Raw genomic sequence first — 20,990 nt, 5'->3', positions numbered from 1 at the left:
TTGCAGGCGGATTCTTTATTGCCTGAGCCGCCAGGGAAGCCCAATGGATATCCTAGGATTGAACAGATAAACATACTGTAGATAATCAGAGTCAGATTTCTCACTGGAAGAGAAGGAAAGGGCATTTTGGAAACATGGTTGATTATAGGGCTCAAAAGAGAAAACGTAAGTTGAGCCTGGCTCATTCTTACTATCTGTATCAGAAAAGGAGGCGATTAAAAAAACAGGCTTACCCAAAGAGTACAGGATGCAGCCTGAAGGAGCTCCCAATGGCCAAAGCTGGGATGTTTAGCACCAAAGTAAACGCTATCATAGAATTATATATATGTATATATATATAATAGAGTAAAATAAATATCCATGAGCTCATAGTGACACAAATAGAATAAATAAACGAGGGGGAAAGAATAGCTCTTCCTCACAAAATTATAATTAACAAATGTAGAAAGAATGATGCAAACAGAAAACCACCTTAAAGTAAATACTATAGTAATAGTTATTACAGGCAGAAACCATTAATGGAGGCTGATATTAGTGAGCAAAAGGGTATTTGCATACTCTGAGGGAGTTATTAATTTGAAAAGAAAAATTGTTAAGTTTATAGTGTAGAAATGTGGCAGACAGTACCTTAAGAAAGTGATCCAAGTTAGTGTGAGGCAAACCCACATTATGTACTGAGAAAGGTGGAAAGTGATTTCTATTGTATTCTTGACAGACACACACAACCTCAGCTCAGGAGAGAGAGGACATCAGAGAAACCTAAACCCATGGACATGCTACTAAGTAGCTAGCCAGTGCTCTTCAAAGGCAGCCAGGTCATTAAACACTGAGAAAGTGCCACAAACAGAGCAAACTAAAGGAGACAGGACAAAAGCAGTTTGCGATTTTGGATCAGAAAACGACATTAATGAGAAAACTAGTGATTTCTGAGTAAGGTCTATATACTGTTTAATAATATTGCATCAGTGGTAACATTCAGCTTTACTATGGTATTGTAAGATGCTAACATTAGGAGAATCTAAGTGAAGGGCACAGGAGACCTCTACTATTTTACAACTTTTTATAAGCTTAAAATTACTTTAAAAGTTTTAAAAAAGAAAACAGTCTATCTAAACCTTCGGGGAGCATGGTTTGGTGGAGTCACAATTATTTACCAGGATGAATTCATACTACTGATAATTATTTTTAATTGTGAAAATTCTGAGAGAAGTCTCCACTTCTTACACTCCCTACCATACATCTTTATGACTGGTAGTGTTGCAATTTATGCATTACCATGGTTTTCTCCACCCATGACAGTCAATTCTTTAAGATACATACTAAGACCTACTTACTTCTGCATTCTGTGACTAGCAGTCTTTGTCAAAAGGAAATGCTCAATAATTGTATTCTGAGTAAATGATTATGTAAAAGACCTCACTGCTATAGAAATTATTTACTTACGCTCCACAAAGGAAGTAAAGAGCATTCTGAACCTGCTTAGCCGACTACCTTCATCTGCCCACATGCGTATCACCCCAACTCCTGTCTTAAGCATTACATCATTGGCCACAGTGCTGCAAAATTTGGCCTTCAGATTTTCAATAGAACTGCTTCCATCGTAGACTGCAACGAAGTTTCTCTTGCATTCATTTGAGTGCTCCATTTGATAATCTAGGAACCTCAAATAAATCTGCAACATTAAAACAAAGAAAAACAGTGCTTTTAAAAAGATATTAATTTTAATTTTCTAGTTCTATTATCCAATCAATATGTAACGCGACTGAACTGAATTATTACAGCTGACAGAAAAAACAATAGATAAAAGGCTGATGCCTAAGAAGGTAAAAGAACTAAGATTAATATTCTGTTTCTTTGGTTGTCTTAATAATAGAACCAAGCATTAAGGAACCTAAAGCTTGTGTTTTGTCTATAAAGAGAAATTTTTTGCTTCATGAGGCATGACTATCGTACATATTTCCCTTGTTATAAAAACAATCTTGTGGTACTGACAAACTGGGAAAATAAAAGAAAAATTCATAATCCTATCACTTTAGCAATTACTATGATTAACTTTTTTCAGTTTTTCTTCACATTTTTAAAACCTAAGCTTAATTTTAAGATACACACAGTCTGCTTTTGCTGTAACACATCAAAACTTACCTATCGCTTCGTAATTGTAATAATTCCTATGATGTCATTTACTTACCCACTACCCTACTGTTGCACATGTAAGTGGTTTTATGATTTTACTCCATAAATTTAACAATTTCTAACTTTTCAGTCACAAAAATTTAAACTGGAGTTTCAAAATAAGCACTAGTATTCTATTGCTTAGTATCCCCTTTCCTCAAATTTCATAGGCAGTCTGCTACCCAGCACTCAGTTTTCTTAAAATGTGCCTGACCCATTCTTATTTGAGGAGTTCCATTAGACTTTAGGTTTAGAAACATCTTGAGCAAAATCTCCAAAAGAACAGAATGAAACAGGTACTATTCTTCATGGGCTAGGAGGAAATTGAGGCTCATTTGGACTAAGGAACTTGCCCAAGGTTACTTAGGGCGAGGATGTGAACCTAAGTTGGTCTCAATCTTATTAAGATCTATGTTCTTCACATTCCCTGGGATGCCTTTTATGTGTATACATGCACACATGCACATATACACACACTCTTCACATACATGGTTCATTTTTGGATATAGTTGCTCACATGTGACTCTACAATTAAAGTAAAATTTTAGTGAATAAAGAATAAAGATTTCTCTGACTGGCACTGGAGATGTCTAGTGGGTATTCACCTTGCTAATTGCTATTCCTGAGGTAGCAGTATGATGCCACACCCACCCTGTAATTTAAAGGGCTTCATAAAACAAAAACATCAAACACTTTCCCCACCTAAAATATCTTGATGACATAAAACTAAGAACAAAAACTCAAAAATATATCTCAGAGTTAAATTTTGACCAGTAACTTTGGCTTATTTAAAATGACCAATTAGAAAAAAAATAAATAAAATAAAATAAAATGACCAGTTAGCCACTTTCATGAGCAAAATTACTGATAATGTACTTCCATTTCAAAACTTCACAAAACCTCATAAATGTATTTTAACACAGAAGTAATATGTTTGCTTAAAATACGCAATCTGTTTTCATTACTTTCTCCATCATTTATATAACCAGAACATTCTGCCCATGGTTGTCTGGTGGTGAGTTTCACTAATATTTGTTATTATTTGTCTTCTCCATTATATTGTATGGTCTTCCAATGAGAGTGTCAATGTGTTATCCAGTATAATTCTTGCTCAGAAAGAGCAATCAATGAAAAAGTGAACAGGTCTGTAAAACCTAGTTTTGATAGAGCTGAATATCAGGAAGACCATCAAGAAGTATTTACTCTCTACCGTTTTTTTTAATCCAAAGAAACACCAGACTTGTGTAAGGCCATCGTAAATGTGCTTTAAATATGTAACTTTTAAAAATCAAAGTTTTAAGGTAAGTCATATGACAAAAATAACATTCTTTTCTATTGTGAATACAGTTAAATATTGATATTAATAGTTTAATTCAACTAATCTTCAGAAAGGATTTCTAACATTATGAGGCTAACAAATTGAAATGGGTGGATCGGGGCACAAACTACTCTTCTCTCACCCAGACTGCAGGAGATCTTTATTTAAACATAAACCCTCTTAGCCTCTTACCTCCTCCTATACCCTTCCCAGGGAAGTGGACAGAGTCACCTGGTCGGGGATGGTATTTGGTCACTTTTCCTTTCCTCCTTCCCTGGACCAGTGAATGAGAATAACAGTGACCCGGGTAAGTGGGTCTCTTCTGCAGATGCACTTTCCTCGGATGGGAGGTTCAGTGTAGGCTTAGGTAGGAGGTGGACTTGGTGGGTATGGAAGTAGCAGGTCTAGATTGATTTTCTCACTATAAACTGCTTCCTAGCCTTTATTATAATAAAGGGGCTATTCTGAAGCTCCACTGTCTCAACTGGTTCATAACTCCAATGGGGAAAAGGAGGCTTTTTATTAGAGGCCCCAAAGACCGCAAAAGAAATGCAATGAGATCCTCAGAAAGCTGTTATTTTTATGGAAAGGCCACTGATAAAACAGACTAAAACACTACTTAAATGCAAACACCAATGACTTTTATATATAAGTGAATTTTTCTTGAACATCACCTGTAAACTAGTTTACCCCATTTTGAGTATTAAAGGGTTATCGTGGTCTTTAACATTTTCTCTTTTAAATTCTTCAAATGAAATCATGTTTTACTCTTTTAGTTGAACCCTATTAAAAATTTTTGATCTAATTTCCATGTCAAGTGTTTTTTATGTTAACTTTAAAAAATCAATTTACTTTTATATATTAAAAGTAATATTCTTTAATATTTAACATTCTAGGTTACATTCCTAAAAAACTTATGACTATAAAATCATTTCTTCATGAGGTATTTTATAAAAGAGCCATAACAAAAGTACTAATGTCACTTAAATATTTAAATAATTATTAAATATTAAAGCAAAACCCACAACCCCACCTCACCTCTGCACAGTCATCCCTCAGCAGTAATGGGCGATTGGTTCTAAGAAGGTCCTGCTCTGGATACCAGAATCTGCAGGTGCTCAAGTCCTACACTGCAACCTCTGTATTTGTGGTTCTGTGTCTATAAACACAACCAATTGCAGACTGTATAACACTATAATATTTACTGAATAAAACCTATATATGTGGACTTGTACAGTTCAATTCTGTTACAGCTGACCCTTGAACATGGGTTTCAAATATGCAGGTCCATTTATGTGGATTTTATTCAATAATCACATACTACAGTATGACACTACGCTTCCTTGGTGGCTCAGATGGTAAAGAATCTGCCTGAAATGTGGGAGACCTGTGTTCGATATCTGGTTCGGGAAGATCCCTGGAGAAGCGAATGGCAACCCACTCCAGTATTCTTGTGTGGAGAATTCCATGGACAGAGGAGCCTGGCGGGCTACAGACCATCGGGTTGCAAAGAGCTGGACATGACTGAGTGACTAACACTTTCTCTTTCACAGTACTACACGGTCTGCAGCTGGCTGAATCTGAGGATGTGGAACCTCATATATCGAGGGTTGACTATAAAGTTATACTCAGAATTTCAACTGCAAGTGGTCAGTGACCCTAGCCTCTATGTCGTGCATGGGTCAACTGTACAGCTAAAGCCATCTATGTTCCCACTATCTTTCCTACATTCCCTGTTTTGAGTATGATTTTTATAATTACTATGTACATTTTTAGACTTTTAAATTTATGTATCTATAAAAATACATAGTATTTGTGTATATTTTTATTTGTGTATTTAAAAATCTCTTATCAATTGTAGAAATAAGTCACTACTTATCCATTTTCCTTTTGGACATTTAGCTTGCTTCTGCTTTTAAAAATATTAAATATTGCTGTAAACATTCTTGCATTCTGATTACGCTCTCACACAATGAGCATCTGGGTACACATCTAGAAGCGTGGTTGCTGTGTCATAAGACATGACCATTTTCATCTTTACCAGGGTATGCCCAATGGATTTCCAAAGTGGTTGCAGCAATTTATTCTCCCAAAGCAAGTTGACAGCATCTCCATTCTTCAATCCTTATTGATACTTGGCCACATCAAGACATTCAATCACATCTCAAGTAATATAAAATAAAATTCTCTGACAAATGCACAGGGTCAAGTGACAGACACCATAATCAAGAACAGTTCCATCACCCTCTCCCCTCGAAAATCCTTTCCAGCTCCTCAGCAGTCCAAATTGATCTTCAACTTTAATTCCTGGCAACCAATCTTTTACTGTCCTGTAGTTACACCTTTTCCATAAATGTTATAATTTCATATAAATAAAATCATAGTATATTCTGAGTCAGGATTCTTTCAGTTAGCATAATGCACGTGACATTCTTCTATGCTACTGCATACCCAATAGTTTGTATCTTATTGCTCCTGAATAAATTTCACTACACAGATGTACCACAGTTTATTAACAACTGAAGAGTATTTGGATTGTTTCCAGCTTTTGTTTATTATGGATAAAGTACTGTAAACATTTACATTCAAGTTTTTTGTGTGTAAACATGTTTTTCTTTCTCCTGGCTACCCTGCTAGGAGACTGCTGACTCACATAGTAACTTTATAGGAAATCACCAAGCTGTTTTCCAAAATGGTTCTATCATTCTGTATTCCTACCAAGAGTGTTACTACATTCCCAATTGCTCTACATAGCTCCCAGCACCTGGTATTCTGTTTTAAAATATTAGTTATGTTAATAGAGGTAGAGAGCTATTCCATTGTGGTTTTAATTTGCAGTTTTGAAATGTCGAAATATTCTCTGGTGCCTGTTCAAAATCTCCTACTCATTTTTAAATTAGGTACTTTTCTTATAGTTGAGTTTTGAGTTCTGGATTAAATAAATCTCTTCACAAGTGATTTACAAATATTTTCTCTTAGTGCTTTTCTTTTCATTCAACAGTGAAAAGAAAAAGCTTTAATTTTAATGAAGTTCAATTTATAGTTTTTTTAAAATAGATTCTTCTTTGATGTCTTATCTAAGAACTCTTTCCCTAACCCAAAGTTTTCACGTATGTTATCTTCTAAAAGTTTTACAGTATTATACTTGTGTTTATAATCCAGTTTAGGTTAATTTTTAATATAAGGTATAAATACAAGTATAGAATTAAAATTCTTTTTTTTAAATAGGGGTATCTGGTTGTTCTTAGCACCATTTGTTGAAGACTATCCACTGAACTGACACTGTATCTCTAAAGAAAAAAATAAAGCATATTTGTATGAATCCTTTTCTGAGTTCTATTCTGTTCCACTGATCTGTGTCTGTCATTTGTCAGTACCACACTGTCTTGGTTGCTGAAGATCTGAAGTCCTGAAATCACGTAGTGAGTAATTGTATTTTTTGAAAACTGTTTTGGCTCTTAAAATTCCTCGCATCTTCATTATACTCTAGAAACAGTCTGTCTATATTTACAAAAACATAGGAGGGGTTTTAATTTGAACTGTTTGTTTATACAGATCTATTTCAGAAGAACTTACGTTAACACCACTGAGTCCGCATCAATAGGTGTACACAGTGTCGCTGCTGCTGTTTAGTGGCTAAGTTGTGTTCGACTCTGCAACCCCATGAGCTGCAGCAGACCAGACTTTCCTGTCCTTCCCTGTCTCCCAGAGTTTGCTCAAACTCATGTCCATTTAGTCAGTGATGTCATCCAACCATCTCATCCTGTCTCCCCATTCTTCTCCTGCCCTCAGTCTTTCCCGGCATCAGTCTTTTCCAATGAGTCAGCTCTTCACATCAGCTGGCCAAAGTATTGAAGCCTCAGCATTAGTCCTTCCAGTAGATATATATAGGGATGACTTCCTTTAGGATTTACTTGATCTCCTTGCTGTTCAAGGGACTCTCAAGAGTGTTCTCTAGCACCACAGTTCGAAACCATCAATTCTTCAGCATTCAGTGTTCTTTATGGTTCAACTCTCACATCCATACATGACTACTGGAAAAACCATAGCTTTGACTATGCAGACCTATGTCAGCAAAGTGATGTCTCTGCTTTTTAATATGTTGTTTAGGTTTGTCATACTTTCATTTCAAGGAGCAAGTGTCTTTTAATTTTGTGGCTTCAGTCACCATCCACAGTGATTTTGGAGTCCAAGAAAATAAAATTTCACTGTTTCCACCGTTTCCCCATCTATTTACCATGAAGTGATGGGACCAGATGCCATGATCTTCGTTTTTTGGATGTTGAGTTTTAAACCAGCTTTTTCACTCTCCTCTCTCACCCTCATCAAGAGGCTCTTTAGTTCCTCTTCACTTTTTACCATTACCGTAGTATCATTTGCATATCTGAAGTTGTTGATAATTCTCCCAGCAATCTTAATTTCAGCTTGTAACTCATCCAGTCCAGGATTTTGCATGATGTACTCTCCATAGGAGTTAAACAGACAGGGTGACAATATACAGCCTTGAAGTGCTCCTTTCCCAATTTGGAACATCTGTTGTTCCACATTTGGTTCTAAGTACTGCTTCTTGTCCTGCAATCAGGTTTCTCAGGAGTCAGGTAAGGGGGTCTGGTATTCCCATCTCTTGAAGAATTTTCCAGTTTGTGATCCACACAAAATCTTTAGCATAGTCAATGAAGCAGATGTTTTGTTAGAATTCCCTTGCTTTTTCTATGATCCAACAGATGTTGGCAATTTGATCTCTGGTTCCTCTGCCTTTTCTAAATCCAGCTTGCACATATGGAAGCTCCCAGTTCATGTACTACTGAAGCCTAGCTTGAAGGATTTTGAGCATCATTTTGCTAGAATGAGAAATGAGTATAATTGTATGGTAGTTTGAACATTCTTTAGGATTGCCTTTGGAACTGGAATAAAAACACAGTATATATTTCCATTTATCCAGGTCTTCAAATTTTTTATCAGGGTTCTGCAGTTTATAGATGTTACTTTTTTTTGGGTGGGGGGAAGGAAGGGCTACTTTAAATGGTATTGCTGCTTTCTTAATTTTGAATTCCAATTGCTCATTCTTCAAATATTGAATCACATAGTATAACTGACCCTTGATCAACATGGGACATAGAGGCGCTGACCCTCCTTGCAGTCAAAAATCCATGTATAACTTCACAGTTATCCCACAATATCCTTGGTTCTACATTTGTGGATTCAACCAACCATTGACAGTGTAGTACTATGTATTTACCCTCAAAAAAAAAAAATCTGTGTGCAAATGAATCAGTGCAGTTCAAACTCATCTTATTCAAGCATCAACTACATACAAAAAAATACAACTGACATTTATCTATCCGCCTTTTATCCAACCTTGCTAAACTGACTTCTTTATTCCAGGAGTTTTTTGAGAGTATATTTCACGTTAATTTTTTACAAAGATAATTATGTCATCTGGAAAAATAGTTTTTTTTGCCATGTCTCACTATCTACAACTTTCAGTATGGTGTTCAGTGGCAGTTATCTTGTTGCTAATTTTGAGGGGGAAGAGCATTCAGGTTTTCACCATTAAGTATGGTGTCAGCTGTACATTTTGGTAGACATCCTTTATCAAGTTATAGAAATTCCACTCTTTTCAATTTTCTGATATTTTCATCATGAATGGGTGCTGATTCTTTTAACAAACTGAGATAATCATGCAGAATTCTTTATTTACATAATGAGCCATACTGATTTTTCAAATATGAATCAGCCTTGCATTCCTGGGATAAACCACACTTGGTTGTGGTTATTTCGGCATATTATACTTTTTAATATATTGCTGGTTTAGACTGGCCAATACTTTGTTAGAGATTTTTGTTATCTAATTTTCTGGAGTAACAACTATGATACCGATTCCAACATGTGGGTCTTCCCTCCTCATCCCCCAACTACAACAGCAATCCTCAAATATCAGTTAGGTGTCCTACAATTCAATTCAGTGATAACTCCAGCTAGCCAGAGAGAGCATCAGATTCCAAAGGTTGAGGGCTTACTCCCAGGGGAATGGCTTCCACTTCAGAGGCCAAACACAAGATCAGGTTGTCACATGATTCTGACTCATTACAAGTCTGAGTTTCCTAAGGTCTCATTCTTGTTCAGTTGTGTCTGACTCTTTGTGACCCCATGGACTGCAGCACGCCAGGCTTCATCATCTCCTGGAGCTTGCTCAAACTTTCATCCATTGAGTCAGTGATGCCATTCAACCATCTTGTCCTCTGTCGTCCCCTTCTCTTCCTGCCTTCAATCTTTCCCAGCATCAGGTCTTTTCTAATGAATCGGCTCTTTGCATCAGGTGGCCAGAGTATTGGAGCTTCAGTTTCAGCATAAGCCCTTCTAATAAGAATATTCAGGATTGATTTTCTCTGTGATTGACTGGTTTGATCTCCTTGCAGTTCAAGGGACTCTCAAGAGTCTTCTCCAACACCACAGCTCAAAAGCATTAATTCTTGGATTCCTTTAGTTTAATAGAGTGTTTGATAGTTTAAATTTAAAAGTTTAATTTAATAAAGTGGCTTACAGGACTTAGAACATCAGTTTACTTACTAGATTACCAGCTACCCTGGTAATGAGCCTCCACATTCAATGGATTTCCAGAAGTCACCTTGTTAACATAAAGTCACTTGTGGTTGAAAGGGGCTTGTTATTAATAACAACACACCCACTTGAAACATGTTCAGGAACTGAGGACGAGATTAAATATCATTAACATAAGATGCTCCCACTGCTCTTATCATTCAGGAATTTTCCAAGGGTTTTGTAAGCTCTGTGCCAAAAATGGGGATGAACACCAAATATATGTATTTCCTATCATCAAGCAAAACATCATAGGGGGAATACTGATCGGCAGTTTCCATATAATGTCTTTGGTGGTTTCAGGGTGATGCTTAAGAGTTTAGAAGTGTTCCTCTTCTTTTACTACCTGGAAGAGACTGACAAGAATTAGCATTATTTCTTCTTTAAATATTTGATATAATTTGTCCACATAGCCATTTAGGAGCTTTCTTTGTAAGGTTTTAAACTGAGTTCATTTCAAAAATATATGGTCATACAGATTACGTATTTCTTCTTAGATGTGTTTGGGCAGCTTGAGGCTTTTAAGGAATTTGTCATTTCATTTGAGACATTTGATTTGGGCACAGAAAGGTCCACTGTTTTAATGGAGGGTCTATAATGATATCCTCCCTTTTGTTCCTGACATTGGTAAAATGGTTTATATTTATCCAGATTATTTACCATTTCTGTACACTTTCATTCATGATATTTCAAGATTCATTCTAGTGCCATTTCTCTTTTATTTAAAGAACTGTGTTTAGCATTTCTTTTATAGCATGTCTGCAGGCAATGAGTTCTTTGTCTTCGTTGGGGCATGTACTTACTTTGCCCTCATTTCTGAAAGGATATTTCTGCTGGATATAAAATTCTGAATTTTACAGTTCTTTATTTCAGCATTTAAAGGTTTTGATACACAGTCTTTGGCTTTGATAATTTCTGCAGAGAAATCCACAGTCATTCAAATTGTTGTTTCCTTATATAAAATGCATCATTTCTCTGTCAGATCTCAAAGCTTTCAACCTTCGGTTTCAAGCAATTTGATTTGAGTAGGCTTTGTATTTTGTTTGTTTTTATCCTGTTTAGTTGTTTGCCGTGCTTCTCAAATCTGTAAATTTATGTCCTTCACCAAATTTTTTGCAATTATTTCTTCAGATTTTTTTCTGTAACATCTTCTCCCCTTCTTCTGGTACTTAAGTTACATGAATTTTACATCTTTTGAAATTGTCCCCACAGGTGCCTAAAACCTTTGTATAATTTATTTTCAGTCTTTTTTTTCTCAATTCTTCAGATTAGGTAGTTTCTACTGAATCCTCTTGGAGTTTACTGCTTTTCCTTCATTCTTATACTGGCCCACACACTGAATAATTTCTTTAAAAATTTAAGATGTATTTCTTCAGTTCTAAAATTTCCACTTGGTTCTTTTTTATAGTTTCTATTTCTCTGCTAAGTTCTATCTTTTCACTCATTTCAGGCATGTTTACCTTTATCTCATGGAACATGGTTACATTATTGATTTAAAACTTTTGAAAACTGTCATCTGACTACTGTTAGAGTTGGGATCGCCTGTATTCCCCTTTCAGAAATAATCACGTTTCCCTGGTTCTTTATATTGTAATTAAAAAATTATATCCTGGACATTTTGAATATAATATCGAGACTCTGGGTCCTTAAAAGTCTGTGGAAAATGTTGAGTTCTGTTGTTCATCAGGACACCAGTCAGTGCGGTTCAGGTTGCATGTACCGCCTCTTTCTGGGTGTTAGCTCCATTGCTGGTTCAGTTGTCGAGACCTTCGCTATGCCACGCAGACTTGCCCAAAGCACACCCTACTCAGGCACTTGGGCAGTGTTCATAATGTACTGCGGTCCTCAATACCTCTTCCATGTTTCTGTGGGCCTGTTCCGTGCATACGTAGGTCAGGGCTAAGCCAGAATTAGTACCATCCTTTTTCTGTCTCTCTGCTCTCCAAAGCTTCCTTCTCATTCTCTGAATAACCTGGTTCCCTCTTCCCAGGTCCTCTGCTGGCTAGAAAGATAAACTGTCCTCAGTTTTCAGTCTCCTGATATGTTTTGAGTTCCGAGTGACTAAGAGGAAAAAAAAAAACACAAACTATGGGGATTTCCTCCATACTCTCTAGACATCACCACATCTTCTCCTAAATTCCACCAGTTAGGACATGGGGTTTCTCTTGGGGTTTTAGTTGTTACTATAGCTGCTGTGACTGGTGCTAACCTTGGGCAGTTAGCAAGGGGAAAAAAACAAATCAACCAGGGACACCCCATGCAGTTTGTAGGGGCCCCTCTCTTAGCGTTCTGGCTAGTGAACCTATCAGTTCTACAAACAGAAAGAAAAAAACCCACAACAAACTACTGACTCTCACCCCCTTTTGGGATTAGTATTCAAGTTTTGAATACTTCCCTTCCAACCCACCTTCTAATGGTTACTTTTCAGCATCCTTATGCAATTGCTTTCTGTATTCTATCTAGTTTTCCATTATATTAAGATCAATAAGCTACAGTAGGATTACAATATCTTGGCTGGTTCTAGAAGTCACTTATTTTAGGGGAGTAAAATCGATAAATTTTACCTTTATGGTTTGTACTTTGTGTCTTCTCTGTTTTTAATAAACTGCTTCCCAACCAAATGTCACAAAATTATACTCCTATATTTTCTTCTAGAAGTTTTAGTTGTAACATTTATGCCAAGTGCAAGACAGGTTATCTCACATCAATAGTCAATTGTTCTAACATCAATTATTAAGTGTTTTCTTTTGATCTACCATGCTATAATATTATATACTAAGCTTCCATACATATGAGGTCCTATGTTTTGATACTTTTTTCAGTTTTATCAGTTTGCATGCCCCAGTGATAAATGCATTCCGTCCAACCACCACAAAATTATCTCAAAGGATAAGTACTCTCACTTTGTTTTTATTCAAAATTGTCATGGTTCTTCTGGACCCTTTCCTCTTTATATGAATTTCAGAATTAGCTTGCCAAGTTCCCCAGAAAGCCCTATGGGGATTTGGATTGTAATTTTAAATTGATAGATTAATTTGGGAATAAACATTTCCATCTTCTCATACATGAAAATGGTGTATGTCTCTCTGATTTTCGCCGTTTCTGTAGGTCTTCTTTTCTGTGTTTCAATATAACTTGAAAAACTACTTTCTGGTACTTTATGATTTTGTGTTTTATTTTCAAATTACTTTTGGAAAGCAATTTATTTTTATAATTGATGAACTTTTTTCCTCTCATTTTGCCACGTTGTTGTTCAGTCACTAAGTCATGTCCGACTCTTTGTGATCCCATGGCCTAGAGCACACCAGGCTCCTCTGTCCTTCACTATCTTGGAGTTTGCTCAAATTCACATCCATTGAGTCTGTGACGCATCTCAACCTCTGCCGTCCCTTCTCCTTTTGCCTTCAATCTTCCCCAGCATCAGAAGCTTTTCCAATGAGCTGGCTCTTCATATCAAGTGGCCAAAGTATTGGAGCTTGAGCATCAGTCTGTCCAATGAATATTCAAGGTTGACTTTCTTTAGGATTGACTAGTTTCATCTCCCTGCAGTCCAAGGGACTCTCAAGTCTTCTCCAGCACTGTAATTTGAAAGCATCAATTCTTTGCCCTCAGCCTTCTTTATGGTCCAACTCTCACATCCGTACATGACTAATGGAAAAATCATAGCTTTGACGATATGGACCTTTGTTGGCAGAGTGGTGTCTCTGCTTTTTTAGGTCTGTCATAGCTTTCCTTCCAAGGAGCAAGCATCTTTTAATTTCATGGCTGCAGTCACCATCCACAGTGGAGGACAAGAAAATAAAATCTGTCACGGCATTCATTTGTTGCACTGACCTCTACCAAATAAAGTACTGGCAATAGACATAAGCTTAAAGAAAATGATTTTAAGGTTTCACCATTAATTATGATGCTTGCTTCAGGATTTTAGAAGATATTTTTCATCATGCTGAAGATATATCCTATGTTGGACTTACTGATTTTCATTTATTAATAGATTTTAAGTTTGATTTTTTTTGCATCTATTGATATATGTGGATTTATCTCCTTTAATGTGTCAATATGGTAAACCATATCATTTGGTTTTCTATTTTCTCATAGTAAGCTGTCCACAAATGTCAAAGGTAAGCCTATCTTTGGTCAAGTTTTCTAAAAAATACTTGTTAGGTTTAGCTTATTGCTGCTTAGTCTTTTGGGTCTTTTTCTCTCTCCTTCATTTGACAAATAATTCTGTTTTAAAATTCTCTCATGCTGTCTATTTAGTTTTGATAAAACAGGCTGGGGAAAGTTCTTTCTTCTTCAGTTTTCTAAAACAGTTTATATACCATGTTCCTGAAATACTTGGTAAAACCTAATTTGGCCAGTTTTTCTGTTACCATATTTTAAGTATTAGCTTGGTACAAAAGTAATTGAGTTTTTGGATTGTGAATTTTAAATTATTATAACTAGATTCAAATACATTTTTATTAGTCAAAATAGGAACCATTATAATCAACACATTTTTGCCAACAAGATATAAGTTTGTTTCTTCCTGTAGCATAAAAATCCATGCTGCAGGATTCAACACTCTCGGAAAGCATTTTCTGCATCCTGCTGGTTATGGAAGTGTTTTCCCTGCAGAAAGTTGTCAAGACGCTTGAAAAAGTGGCAGTACATTGGCTAGAGGTCAGGTGACTATGCCAGATGAGGCAAAACTTCTAATTCATTCAACTTTTGAAGCACTGGATGTGCGACATGTAGTCAGAGTCAGATATTATGGAGAAAAACGAGGCTCATTTAATTTTTATGTTTTTACGTTATGAAAGTATGATAACACATTTACAGCAGACTTGGAAAATACAGAACAAGATTACATATAGTTCCACTATATATGAGAATTGACCCATTCTGTTGACCAAGGCCAGCTGCAGGCGTTGAGGTTTTTGGTGCCTCTCATTGACTTGCTGAGCATACTTCTCAGATGGATTGCTTTTGCCAGGATTCAGAAAGCTGTAGTGGATCAGACTGGCAGACCACCAAACAGTGACCATGACCTTTTTTGGGTGCAGGTTTGACTTTGGGAAGTGCTTTGGAGCTTCTTCTTGGTCCAGTCACTGAGCTGGTCGTTGCTGGTTGTCATATACAATCCAACTGAGAAATGGTTTGCTGTTATTGAGTACCATAAGAGAAAACAAAATTCTTTTGATTTGTGGTTAGCTCATGAGATATCATGGAGAAGGAAATGGCAACCTACTCCAGTATTCTTGCCTGGAGAATCCCAGGGACGGAGGAGCCTGGTTGGCTGCCTTCTATGGGGCTGCACAGAGTCAGACACGACTGAAGGGACTTAGCAGCAGCAGCATGAGATATCAACTTATCAAGCTTTTCCACCTTTCTAACTTGCATCAAATGCCAAATGACCACAGAATGGCTGACGTTGAGTTCTTGGGCAACTTCTTGTGTAGTTCTAAGAGGATCAGCTTCGATGATGGCTCTCATCTGGTTGTTATCAGCTTCTGATGGCTGGCCTCTATGGTCATCTCCAAGGCTCTTGTCTCCTTTGCGAAACTTCCTGAACTACCACTGCACTGTACGTTCATTAGTAGTTCCTGGGCCAGATGCACTGTTGATGTTGAGAATTGTCTTTTTGGCCCATTTGAACTCGAATAAGAAAATTGCTAAAAAATGCTTTTTGTCTAACATCATTTCTACAGTTTAAAATAAATATAAACAGCAAGTAATAGTCATTATCAAAAAAATAAAGTGAGAAATGCATATTAAAATGATTATAATACAACATTTATTTAAGAATGCACTCCAATCTCAAATGGCAAAGTTCAACACTGCAAAGCCATAATTACTTTTGTATCAACCTAATACAAAATCAATTTTGTCAATTTGTTAAGAGCTTATTTAGGTTTTTTATTTCTTTGACTTTGATAAATTATATATATGTAAACATGTATGTATACACATACATTATATATTTCAGTAAACTGTTCACTTAGGCTGTTCACAAATGTATTAGCAAAGAACAGTCTAAAGTACTTCAATTATGGAAAATTTCAAACATACAAAAGCAGACAATAGTATCATAAACTCATTTTACCCATTCCCTAACTTTAGCTTTATCTTCCCTGATAGCTCAGTTGGTAAAGAATCCGCCTGCAACACAGGAAATCCCGGTTTGATTCCAGGGTCGGGAAGATCCCCTGGAGAAGGGATGGGCTACCCACTCCAGTATGCTTGTGCTTTCCTGGTGGCTCAGCTGGTAAAGAATCTGCCTGTAATGTGGGAGACCTGGGATCGATCCTTGGGTTGGGAAGATCCCCTGGAGAAGGTAAAGGCTACCCACTCCAGTATTCTGGCCTGGAGAATTCCATGGACTACATAATCCATGGGGCCGCAGAGTCGGACATGACTAAGCAACTTTCACATTCACTCCCTTCACACTTTCACTTCTGCCTCTCACATATTATTCTGAGACAAATACTAGAGATATCATTTTATGTGATTAGTTTCATATGTAATGTTAAAGATGTTAAAAAATAACTTCATACTATTACTAACCAAACAAATGAGCAATTTCTTAGTATCAAATTCTAGTGTTCAGACTTCTAATTGTCTGTTACTGCTCCTTGCCTTTTGTAGTCTGTTTGGATCCAAACTCATCTGACTCATACTTTTTTAATCTGCATGCTCCCCTGCTGGTTTTCTTTTTCCCTTTGCAATTTATTGAGGAAATGCTACTCTTTGTTGTTCTTCAGCAAGTATTCTTCATCGTTTGTCTTACAATGTTTTCTTTTTTATCTCAGCTATAGTTGAGTGAATGACCTTTCCCACTTCTAATATTGTCTTTTTTCTACATTAATCTTGCCAGAAGTATGCTTGTTGCTATTATTTTTTAAACAAAAGGCTAGCTTTTGGTTTTGTTGAGTCTTCCTTTTTATAAATTTTGAAGTTCATTTATCTCTGCTCTTCTATTATTATCCTTTCTTTGGATTCTTCAGTCATTCTTTTAGCTTCTTTAGCTGAATTTTAGCTCATTAAGTTTAAATCTTTTTCTTCTTCTAAAATTAGTATTTATGATCTCAAGTTCCCTAAAGTACATTCAGGGATATCTTGTAAGTTACAATATGTAGTATTTTCACTATTGCTAAATATTTTTTTAATAAATGTGTTAAAATTTTCATCCTGATTTCCTCTGTGATGTATCAATTAGTAGATGATATATTATTTCTAAACATTTTTTAAAAAATTGAAGTTTAGTTGACTTACAGTGTTAATTTCCACTGTACAGCAAAATTATTCAGTTATATACATATATAGGCATGTGTGTATGTGTATATATACACATTTAAAGATACTGTTTTCCAAAATGGTTTAACTCAACTATATCTATTGAATATAGTTCCTTGTGCTATATAGTAGGACTTTGTTGTTTACCCATTCTATATGTAATAGTTTGCATGTGTTAACCCCAAACTCCCACTCCATCTCCTCCCCACCGTCCCTCCTCCTAGGCAATCAAACGTCTGTTCTGTTCTCCACGTCTGTAAGTCTGTTTCTGTTTTGCAGGCAGGTTCATTTGGGTCCTATTTTATATTCCACATGTAAGTATATCCTATGGTGTTTGTCTTTCTTTTTCGGATTTACTTCACTTAGTATGATAATAGCTAGTTCCATTCATGTTGCTGCAAATGGCATTATTTTGTTCTTTTTTATGGCTGAGTAGTATTCCATTGCATACATGTAACACATCTTTATCCTTTCAACTATCAATGAATATTTACATTGTTTCCATGTCTTGGCTACTGTAAATAGTGCTGCTAGGAACACAGGAAGGCACTACTTATCTGGATATATGCCCAGGAGTGCAACTCCTGGATCACATGGTAATTCTATTTTTAGTTTTTTGAGGAACCTCTGTACTGTTTTCCATAGTGGTTGCACCAACTTACATTCCCACCAACAGTGTAGGAGGGTTCCCTTTTTTCCACACCCTCATTAGTATATGCTATTTGTAGACTTTTTAATGATGGCCATTCTGACCAGCGTGAGGTGGTACCTTATTGTAGTTTTTATTTGCATTTCTCTAGTAATTAGCAATGTTGAGCACTTTTTCACATGCTTACAGGCCATCTATTTTTTTCTTTGGAGAAAGTCTATACAGGTTTTCTGCCCATTTTTCGCTTGGGTTGTTTTTTTGTTGAGTTGTATGAGCTGTTCGAGTATTTTGGAAATTAAGCCCTTGTCAGTGCATTATTTGCAAATATTTTCTCTCACTCAATAGCTTGTCTTTTCATTTTGTTTATAGTTTCCTTGGCTGTGCAAAAGCTTGTAAGTTTGATTAGGTCCCATTTGCTTATTTTAATTATATTGCCATGGGAGACTGACCTAAGAAAACATTGGTACAATTCATGTCAGAGAATGCTTGCCTATGTTTTCTTCCAAGAGTTTCAAAGTTTAAGTCTCTAAGCCATTTTGAGTTTATTTTTGTATATGTATGGTATGAACATGCGTTCTAACTTCACTGATCTATAAGCAACTATCCAACTTTACTAGTACCATATGGAGTTTTAAAGTTATCTTTTGGTTTCTGGTTGCTAATTTAATTATACTTTCGTCAGAGAATGCTCTGTATGATACCAAGCACTGGTGTGTATGTCAGAATTCCTTTTTCCATCCAGTGTATGGATCAGTTTCCATAAATGTTTCACGCCTGCCTGTGGAGAATGCAAAATCTCTGAATGTTGGGAGTTAGAATACCATGTTCCATTCCGCACACTGGGTTTTTTAAACCTAAGCCTTGACATTTTTTTTTGCATGCTTGATTAAATTATTGAAAGGTTAAAAGATTTACACATTACAACTGTGGATTTGTCACAATTTTCCCTTGACAACTGTCAATTCATGTTTTGTATATTTTGAGGCTATATTAATTCATAAAATTTAAAATATATCTCATATATTTAAAATTATGAGTTCATAACCATCTTGATTTCAATTTGAGTAGTTATACTAGCTCTTTTAATATTTATTTCTCTGCTCTTTTTGTATTTTCAAAATTCTCTGTAGTTAACCTAAAACAGATACATTTGGAATTTAACTGTAGCACTTGGTTTGATTACTATTTTTGCCCCCAGATACCTTAATTTTGCCCTAATTCTTGAATGACAGTTTAGTTGGACATGGAATGTTTGAATTTTAGATTGCTGGTTAATTTTTTCCCATAGCACTTTGAAGATGTTATTCTATTGCTTGCTGGCTTCTATTTTGCTATTGGTTATTCCTTTGCTATTCTTTCTCGGCAATTTCTTCTCTCTCTAGTGGCTTGGAGACATTTGTGTTGTCTGTGATGCTGATTGAAACTCAGGGTCAATTAAGACTTTTTTCCCTTGCTTTGAGAATTACTATATGTCAATGCCTCTTGTTATTTCTTGGGATTTTCTTAATAAATTGCCACTGTCTCCCATCCTCAAGCTACTTTCTGGGTAATTTTCTCAAATCTCTCTCTCAATACTATACTTTTTACTTGAGGAAGATTGATGTGGTTATTTTTAAAGTTTACTTGATATTTTTCTTTCTCATATTTTGATAACTACTTGTTGGATATAAAAAACACTTCAGATATTGGGGATCTAAGAAACTTCCTGCTATTTTGTGTGCTACCTCAACTTGCAGTGGGTTGTTCACCTACATGCTGTCTAATTTTGGTGTCTATTGTTTTATCTATGGCAATCTTGTAGCCTACATGGCTATTTGTATTTATCTGTGCCAGATGCGTCAAAAGGTGTAATAAGCCCAGGACCATTTTCTTCATTTTGGGGCTAAGTGATTCCTGGGCTGAACATGGAACATAAATTTATACCCCAAACTAATAAATTCAGGTTTCTAGGTATCAACTGTTAGGGGAGACCTCAGCCTCACCCCCATCCTGAGACTGAGCCCAGAAAGATAAGCTTCTTTTGTTACAACTTGTGCTCATGGAAGAGTTTTTTTTTTTTTTTTACCATTTCAAGGCAATCATCTCCCTTTGTGGGTTCCAGCTTTATGTGATGAACCTCACAAAGGCCACATGAACCCTAAGCCTTTTATTTGTCTCAGTGTGGGTAATATCACGCTCCTGGCATGTTCACCCAAGTAGTCACAGGTTACTGATATCAGTAAGGGGCATGTGTACCATCAATTCCAAGTTTTTAGCTTATTGCTCTGGTTTATAGTTCTTGCACTTATGGTTCATAAGAATTTTCTTTTAAGGGGATTATCTAAGCTTTAAAAAGGATGTCTATTATATATTATTCAATGTTTCTAGGTGTTTTGTAACAGGTAGGTTTTCAGGTTATCTAATCCATCACATTATCAGCAACTTTAAATTTGATTTTTGTTAATTCTTTAAAGGTTTGTTCTCTTACCCTCTTTTTTTCCTCTTTTTACATATATATATACATATATATATATATATATATATACACACACACACACACAAAATAAATACAATTTTAACTGTTACTATTCCCAGAGGTAGAAATTAAAAGCAAAAGCAGGAGTAGTTAGGAACCAGTCTCAATCTGTCAGCTATGTAAAAGCATCCTTCCCTGTGGTACTTTCCACTAAAAATTCTACATGATTAGCAGAGGACAGCATGATAAGAACACAGAACTAAGATAATATATTTGTGCTTTGGTTTTGACACTGTTATAACCAACACTGAGACCTCTGACAAGACACTTCAACCTCTTATGGCCTGTTTTACCTGTTCATGAAGATGTTTATGAATCTATGATCACACTGATCAATACCTGTACTGTCTGGTTAGGAATACACAGATTTTAAGAATCTTAAAATAAGAATATTAACGTATGTGTAAATTCCTAAAGTTTGTATTGTAATTTATTTAACTACAACAATGCTGATGTTAGAT

At 35.9% G+C, this 20,990-nt stretch overlaps 1 protein-coding gene across 3 annotated transcripts in view; it reads right to left on the bottom strand.

Moving 5' to 3' along the window:
- Nucleotides 1-20,990, bottom strand: part of NETO2 (neuropilin and tolloid like 2) — a 71,031-nt gene that overhangs the window by 29,779 nt on the left and 20,262 nt on the right. For all 3 annotated transcript variants that reach the window (XM_043437080.1, XM_043437081.1, XM_043437082.1), the window contains exon 7: nt 1,444-1,672. In XM_043437080.1, coding sequence (XP_043293015.1) covers nt 1,444-1,672 — 229 coding nt within the window. The remainder of the gene's footprint in view (nt 1-1,443; nt 1,673-20,990) is intronic.

Source organism: Cervus canadensis, chromosome 18, assembly GCF_019320065.1.
Source record: "Cervus canadensis isolate Bull #8, Minnesota chromosome 18, ASM1932006v1, whole genome shotgun sequence".
NCBI classification, from domain to species: Eukaryota; Metazoa; Chordata; class Mammalia; order Artiodactyla; family Cervidae; genus Cervus; species Cervus canadensis.
This window is presented reverse-complemented; position numbering and strand designations above follow the sequence as displayed.